Raw genomic sequence first — 8,576 nt, 5'->3', positions numbered from 1 at the left:
TTCTAATTCTGGATTGTAGTTCATTTCAGATATAGTCAAGTTGACAACCAGGAATAGCCACTACACTAGGTGCTTTGTTCTTTTTTAAAGTTGGATAGGGGTCGGGGCATCTGTTGCTAAAATGCTTGCCATGGGGACTGGCGAGATGGCTCAGCGGGTAAGAGCACTGACTGCTCTTCCAAAGGTCCTGGGTTCGGATCCCAGCAACCACATGGTGGCTTACAACCACCCATAATGAGATCGGATGCCCTCTTCTGGTGCGCCTGAAGACAGTTGCAGAAAATTACGCCAGAGCCGGAGCGAGCCGGGTCGGCAGAGGTCCTGAGATCAACAGCAGCCACACATGGAAAACAGTCATCTGTACAGCTACAGTGTACTCATACACATAAAAATGAAATAAAATAAATCTTTAAAAAAAAATGCTTGCCATGTAAACATGACCCAAGTTTGGCCCCCACAATATATATTTTAAAACACACAGTGGTGGCATTTGGTTATACTCCTAATGCTAGGGAGTCTGACACGGGCGGGGCCCTGAGGCTTGCTGTCCAGACAGTCTAACCTAATCAGTGAGCTCCAGACCAAATGAAGAAGCCAAACCACCCACAAACCAAATAAAACCCCCAAAATACAAAGTAGAGTGCTGGCTCCACACATGCAAACTCGTGCATGCACTCCACGCTAACATGCACACTCAAATACACTCCCCAAACAAATGGCTTTTAAGTCCCCGCTACCTGATGGCTGGGTGCTGGGCAGGTTACTCCAAGTCTGACACGTAAGATATCATTTGAAGCCACATCACAGCTCTCAGGAACCTACATGACAGCTGGAAGGGAAAACAACTTCCATACTCTGTATGGTGGAATTGGAAAAGCCTACAGGGCTGTGCAGTAAGGCACTAGGATGTTTCTGAGCCCAACCCAGAAAGACATAAACGAACCACACCAACACCCAGAGGGAGAGCCTCCAGCCAAGAGATGAGCAGACCTGCGGTGAAAGCATGCTTAGCATGCTGGAAGGCAAACTGAACCCTAGGGGTGCAGGAATCAGGAGAGGTGAAGTCTGGTGTTTTATGAGGGCAGCCTGAAGGTGTAAGGGGCTGTGCAGTGATCCCAACTGGTGACAGAGATGGGCGAGCTACAGCAGAAGCTCACAGTACAGAGACCAGCTCAGTAAGCTAGAGGACAGTGGAGAGAGCCCACAGGGCCTGGCAAAAAGCTAGACCAGGATAAAGCAGCACCAGAAGCCATGCAAGTATGGGTGTGGTGGACTGTCAGGGTTTGCTTTGGCTGCCGACAGCCTGCTCCTTGTTTCTGACACTTACAGACAAGTGGCTTAGTGGCTTCAGCACTCAAGCCAGCTAATCAAGGTCCAGAGGACTGTCGTGTGGTGGTGCACACCTTTAGTTCCAGAACCCAGGAGGCAGAGGAGGTGAATCTCTGAGTTTGAGGCCAGCCTGTCTATAGAGTGAGTTCAAGGACAGCCAGGGCTACACAGTGAGCCCTTGCCACAAATAAATAGGCAGTATCTTTTCTCATCATAATGTAATAAAACTTAAATCAATCAATCAATCAATCATTAGATAAATAGGCAGAAAAACAAACAGACTCCAGGTAGGATTCCCAAATTCCATTTTCAGAACCTCAGTGGCTGGCCTAAGTGGGTACCCCTGCCCCCCAGTAGCTTAACTGCTGCCTCGGGCCCGCATGGGCCCAGCTCCTGGCCACTATCTACAGACCCCCAGCTTCCACCCTTAAAACCAGCCAGAGTCCCATTGTCCACAGCAGTGAGGGGTCTCCCAGGTGTGTAAGGCCTTTCCTGACCTGCAGCCCGCTAAAGCCTGCTGCTCACATGGCCTCTGGGCCAACTGTTCAGTCGTACTGGGAAACTTGAACCAACCTCATCTAGGACAGCACCTCAGTGATGTGTATGGGAACCAACAGCTGTAGCTGTTCTTAGAGGGTAGGACAAGGAGAACTCTGCTCTGTCTATCTAGCCACCTAGCAGCCAAGCACTTGTAAGCAGGAGACCCAGGTGACTGCAGTGACTGGCCCACCACCATCTTCCAGGCCATCTTACTTCCTGTGAACTCCTTCAAAGCCCTGCATTAACTACCTCTGAAGATATGGTGAGGACTGTCATAACCCTAGCACCCACAAAACACTCCACAGGGCCAAACCTCCTGGAGGGCAAGGGCTCATTAAACCACCTGGAACCCAGCAGCGTAGGTACTGATGGCTGGCAACGTGACAGTGGCAACTCAGTGCACGAGGTGGTCTAGCACGCAGGTGACCATTCTGCAGCCTGACTCCTGGAGTCCAGCTGCTTCCTCTTACAGCTGAGGGAGGACAGGAAGGAACCCCCAGGCCTGGCTTGCCTGTCAGATGCAGGTAATAAGCAGCTGAGCTGCCTGCTGCTGTGAGGGTTTGCCCCTGCACTGACACTGCTACCCTGAGAATGGTTAACAGACGAGTCCTTGTGCAAATATAAAGAGGTTTATTCACTTGCTACAGGGTATAAAACATAACATATAAAAAGCCACCTTCTCTCCTTAGTGTGAACATGTTGTGCTGTCCGTGGCCACCTTAAGCTTCAAACATAGCACAGCTGGCGCAAATGGTCTTCTCATCATCGTCGGCACAGCTGCACAGTTGACAGGAGAGAGAAGACACCTAAGAAGCTGAATGCATCCCCACTCGCTGAAGCCCTAACCCATCACACCTCAGAACGTGAGCTCAGGTGACAGTGGCATTTCAGGGACAGTTTGGGGACACCGCTGCCTCTGGAAGGAGGTCTAGCATGCAAACATCCTGTGGGTCTGACATCTTGGCTCCAGTCCTTTGTGGTTTACCAGATGGGTGAGATGGCATAAGAGACATACAGGAGTGACATAAAGACATAACAACAAGATGGCCACTGACACAAACCTGAGGACCTACAGCAGTTACCACAAGCGGGGAGGCAGCCTGGGAAATTCTCCCTCCTAGCCTTGGCACGAACCAGCCCTACAGTCCTAAGACCCGTCCCCAGAGTGCCCTTGCACGCACTCCTGATCTCTGGTGGCAAGGATTTTAAGTATGGCTTTCCATCTGACCTATTAGCTTTAGAAAACATAGGGACTGTGACTGTCTGGATCCACAGTACCAATCCCATACTCATTTGGTGAAATGTGTCCTTATGGCGTGGAACAAAGGGACAGGGCTCTGCACTGCCCACCCATTCGCTGAGCACTTGTAAGTAGCTGACTCAGCTGGCTGCAGCCAATGGCTAAGCAGCATCCATTCCATTCTGCCTAAGAGATCACTGCAAACCAGGAGACACACAAGGGCAGGCATGACCTGAATGTCCATGTACCCAGTGACATATGTGAGGCAATCCTCAAATCATAAGCACGCTGGGCAGAAACTGAAACCAGACAACAGTGTGGACTGTTGGAGCCTTAATAAGGACTCAGAAGACCAGACCACATGGCTGTGTAAGCCAGAGAGCTGCTTTAAGTAGGCCACAGACACCTGGGAAACATGGACTGCCCACCCAGCACCTGCACCCCCACAGATCAGAGCACTCACTCTGCCAGGCCACACAGCACACAGGCCAGAGCACCACAGCCCCAGCAGGTGTATACACACTGCCCACACAGGGCCCGCTCACACTGGTTGCACACCGCCTTCCCATCCACAGATCTCACACACGATGAACAAGCGATGGGTGCTGCCCCAGGAAGGCCTGTGAGAAGAAAACACGGAGGCTGTCAGCATTGGAAGGGTACCAGAAAAACAAGAGGGCAGCAGGCACCCTCCTTCCCCTACAGCTGAGTCCTTTTGACAACCTATCACTCACCTGGAACACTACACTAAAGGCTCACAATTCCCAGGACTGTCACAAGACTCCAGACAGATGACCTGCCTGTTGCTAGTATGGCAGGGCTCACTCTTCCCTCACTCTATCAGAACTCTGTATCTGTCTGGGTCTCAAGATGGGGTTTACTGTTTCACTGGTCAGCCAAAAGGTATCTGGGCTGCTTTGGGGCCCAACAAGCTTCAGGGCTGAAGCAGAGTCTTGTTTTTCACAAGTCACATGAGAACCATCCCCCAACAGGGAATGGACTAGCATATTCTTACTGCAGAAGGGACACTAGGAGAGCTTCTGACACAACAGGCAGAGGCTGGTGACTTCCACTCTGGATGTCCATGAGGGGCAGACCGCCCAGCAACATTTGCTCAACTTAACCAGGCTCTAAGTCACTGGTTCTCCACCTTCCTAATGCTGCGACCCTTTAATATATACGGTTCCTCATGTTATGGTGACCCCAAACCATAAAAGTATTTTCATTGCTACTTCATAACTGTAATTTTGCAAATGTCATGAATTGTAACATAAATAATATTTTTAGAGATAGAGGTTTGTCAAAGAGGTTGTGACCCACAGGCTGAGAACCACTGCTCTAAGTAGATCCTGCTTGCCCAGGTAGTCAGAGCTCTTGAACAGGACATTTGCAATCATCTTCCCTAGGTATAATAGCATGCAAGTTCCACTGGCAGCCACTCACCAGCTTCCGAGGCCTGAGCTTGGCACCGTGTCAGTCGGCCATCAGGTCCAATCAACATCTGTCCCCTTGCAGCTTGAGGGGCTCCTACCAGACCAGGCTTCAGTGACGCCGGCAGGTGGTTCATGGAACAACCTTCGCCCCATAAGTGATCTCTATAGGCCTGGGCCCCTTGGAAAAGGAGCTGCTTGGTTCTTTCTGGGGAAGAAGATCCTTTCTTAAGGTAACTCCCCCAAACACAAAGCTGTTGCACAGATATCCTATGGCCCCACAAGGCACGAAGTCCCCTTCGCCTGTTCCCCGTTGCCAGGTCCTCCCAGCCTCCAAGCTGAAAATGCTCCCCGTTCCTTTCTCCTCTGGCTCCATTGTTACCTCCCACAGCAGGTGGCAGATCCTAAGATCCTACCAAGCCCACAACCAGGCTGTGCTCAACTCTGGCGCTCCTTCTATTAACCTATTGTTAGCCGCCACAGCTAATTTCACTTCACTGGGTTTGTGTCCTCCCTCTTCATGCTCCCAGCTCTGGTCAGAAGCAAGCATCCACTTTCTTAAGCAAGAGCCCCAAGGAGGCAGAAAACAGACACAAGTTTAGAACAGCACCTACAACCATTGCCAGGCCAGCAAAGGACTTTACTAAAGGGGACAAAGACAACAACCCCATGACAAAGGTCTCCTGGAATGTTCCCGGGGAAGGCCCTCCCACCCACCATCCCAGGGTAAGTGGCTGCTCACACCTCTAACAGCTTCAGGTCCAGGGAGCCCTAAAGGGAAACACTGCTGTGAGTTCTAGAAATGCTCACTCCCACATAGACCCAGGGACCTCTCTGTGACACTGGAGGCAAACAAAAATTCAAAGAGAGTGGCTGTTTCTTGCTCAGTTGCCTCCTACAGAATTACTTAAGTTCAAAGCCAGGCTAAGATACACTGTGAAAGCCTGTCTGAAAAACAAGGGGAAAATGGGAGGAGTTCCATGTTGAGAGTAAACTTTCTCCTCAAGGACTCCTGGTCCACCAGAGACCAGAGTGTGGGCTGAGGCTTTGTAAACTGTGTGTACCATACAACACGCTCCCACACAAAAGTCCTCGAAAGCCAGGTCATTAAGTCCCAGTTAACACTGGGGCTTTCTTTTCAACTGTTTGCTTACATTTAAAAAAATTAAATTTACTTGGCTATTTAGTTATTATGAGCGTAGTCAGAAGACAACTTTCAGGAATTGATTCTCTCCTACTGTATGTTCTTGGGACCTGACTCAAGTTCAGGCTTGCATAGAATGCACTTTAACCGGCTGAGACATTTTCTGGGCCGTGTTTGCATTTTGTTATTGCTGTTTTAAGACACCTTACTATATAGCCAGCCCATGCCTTTCCCTTCTGAGTGCCGGCATCAAAAACAAGCCACGACGCCCGGCCATGTCTACATTTGGGGGGGGGGGGGAAGGGGAGACGGACACACTTTGCGGATCAGTCCTCACGCTTCACGCATCACCCCTTAGTCTCAGCACTCGAGTTTGCATTCCCAGAGTACAGAAAGGGAAAAAGGCAAATACTGGGGCTGAGTAGGGAGTTTGTTTTCTCCGCACATTCCAAGGCACAGCGGCACCACTCAAAATTATGCAGCTGTAAACGGCGCCAAGCTAAGGTAAACTGCGCTACACCTGCCCCAGCAGGTCATCACTGCAAAGCAATGCTCAGCAACATCCATCCGCTAGAAAGTCCACTTGAGAGGGCGTCCAGGGCAGCGTCCACCTGCATGCCCACTCGGGCCCAGTCCCCCCGCCGGTCCCACACTAGGCTAGGCTAGGCTAGGCTAGGCTAGGCTAGTCCGCTCGGCAGGACTCGGTTTCCAATCGGATTTCCCCGGAGCGGCCCGAAGCAGCCTCCGCCGGGAGCTCGGGGGTCTCCCGCTGCCCCGTACTGCGTAGCCCTCTTTACCCACGCAAGTCCACACTCACCGAAAACCTCGCGCGAGTAGCGCTCGGCGAACACACCGTGGCTCAGCTCCTTCGGGCCCACGTGGACTTTGAGTTGAAGCGGGGCTGCGTCCGCGAACGGGCAGCTCCGCTTGGGCATGATAGCGGGTACCAGACGCAGACCACAGCAGCGCACAGCGCGCCGCACACACGTTCCAGCGCCCTCAGACCTTGGCTGAGGCCCGAGCGGACGAGGGCGCGGCGCCCGATAGGCCGGAGAGAAGCTGGGGGCGGGCCCTAAGCGGGCTGCTGCACGGGATAGGCCGAGAAGACGGTCGGGGCGGGACTTAGGCAGTTAGCGGCGTGGGATAGGCTGAGAGAGGCAGTGGCTGGAATGCAAGGGCGCGGGAAAAGGCCAAGGGCGCTGGCGCGGCGGAGTGGAGTCTGCTCAAGGTGTGGCACCGGATAGGCCGAGGAGGATGTTGGGGCGGGGCTAGTGTATGCTACAGCTCAGGATAGGCCGAGAACTAAGAGGCGGGGCTCTGGGGTGGGGCGCGGGATTAGCGGGACGCTACATAGGGGCGGGACTCGTGTGCCAAAGGGCGCGGCAGAAGGCAGCGCGAGATCGAGGGCGGGGCTCAGCGCGCGAAAAGCCGGAAGGCTCTGTTGTCGCTAAGCAACGGTGATAAGGGTTGGGTGAGTTACCAGTACCAAACAGCAGGGTGGCGCGCTTTGTCCCGGCTCCTACCGGGAATCCATCTTCCCCTGCGAGTTCCTCTTGGGTCCCTGAGGCCTGATCTTGGGCAGCGAGCCTGAGGGTTTTTGGGACCTGTGGGTCCGCTGGTCAGGATTTAAAAATTTTGTGGGGTCTTCTGACGTGTTGAACAGGCAAAACAGCGATGCCGTGGGATTTCTCAGTCCTTATACAGTCCTCTACACAATCGGAACGTCAGAGTTAGTTTTTTCAGGTGCATTAAGTTTTGTGCTCATCTTGGAGTACGGGAGACCCGGAGTGTACACACAACAGCCGTTAATTCTCCAGATTTTGGAGAATAGAAGTCTCAGATCAAAGTGTTGGGTTCTCTGCAGGCCTCTGTCTTCCAGAATCTGCAGATAGAAACTTGTGTGCTTACTGGAGGGGCATGTATCCTCATCTCATAATAACACCCAGTACTTCGAATTAAGGTCCGCCCTAAGGCCTATTTTAACACTTTAAGACTATACCACCAGCCCCGTGTGTTGGCTCATGCCTTTAATCCCAGCTCTCAGAAAGCAAGAGGCAGGCTGATCTCTGTGAGTTGGAGGCCAGCCTGAGCTAGGTAGAGAGACCCAGTCTCAAAACACCAAACAAAAAACTGAATCCAGATACAATCACATTCTGAGGTCTTGGGAGTTAGGCCTTCACCATGAAGAGGGAGCACAATTCTAAATAGAACAAGGGTCAGATAAAGTGCACAGGGCAAGCCTGTGACAAACACCTGATAGACGTGACTACTGACTGCTGTGTTTCTGAGACCCCCCCCACCTCCCCCACCCCACCCCCCGTGGTGGTTTCCCCAGTTGTGAACTGCTCAGAATGGATGCTACCACTGTGTGGAGACATGGCGTTTGTCCCCTACTACATGGCTTAGAACCACCACTAGGAAGGCTGTCCAGAATTCCCACTTTTTTTTTTTTGGTTTTTCGAGACAGGGTTTCTCCGTATAGTCCAGGCTGTCCTGGAACTCACTCTGTAGACCAGGCTGGCCTTGAACTCAGAAATCCACCTGCCTCCGTCTCCCAAGTGCTGGGATTAAAGGCGTGCGCCACCACCACCCCCCCCCCCCCCCCCCCCCCCCCCCCCCCGGCTTTTGAATCCCCTTTCTAGTGCAGTCTGTACAGTGCCATGGGGTTCCACTGGGTTTGACTCCCTTTCTGGTATGAATATGAAGTGTTGACAGCTCGGTCCCCAGATGATGTCATGATTGAAGGGTAATAGAACATGATGGCTTTGTATGTGCTGGACCCAGGGAGTGGCACTGTTAGGAGGTGTAGTCTTGTTGGAGTAGGTGTGTAACTGTGGGTGTGGGCTTTTTGTTTGTTTGTTTGTTTGTTTTTCGAGACAGGGTTTCTCTTTGT

At 52.2% G+C, this 8,576-nt stretch overlaps 1 protein-coding gene across 1 annotated transcript; it reads right to left on the bottom strand.

Annotated features, from left to right (window-relative positions):
- Positions 1-2,482: 2,482 nt before the first annotated feature.
- Positions 2,483-6,745, bottom strand: Siva1 (SIVA1 apoptosis inducing factor). The gene is made up of 4 exons (XM_031356848.1): positions 6,501-6,745; positions 4,553-4,747; positions 3,573-3,729; positions 2,483-2,646 (listed from the first exon to the last, which is right to left on the bottom strand). Exons 1-4 carry the CDS (start codon positions 6,616-6,618, stop codon positions 2,589-2,591), a joined length of 528 nt encoding a protein of 175 aa, XP_031212708.1. The 5' UTR covers positions 6,619-6,745; the 3' UTR covers positions 2,483-2,588.
- Between the last annotated feature and the right edge of the window lie 1,831 nt (positions 6,746-8,576).

The sequence above is a fragment of the Mastomys coucha genome, unplaced genomic scaffold (assembly GCF_008632895.1).
Source record: "Mastomys coucha isolate ucsf_1 unplaced genomic scaffold, UCSF_Mcou_1 pScaffold6, whole genome shotgun sequence".
NCBI classification, from domain to species: Eukaryota; Metazoa; Chordata; class Mammalia; order Rodentia; family Muridae; genus Mastomys; species Mastomys coucha.
This window is presented reverse-complemented; position numbering and strand designations above follow the sequence as displayed.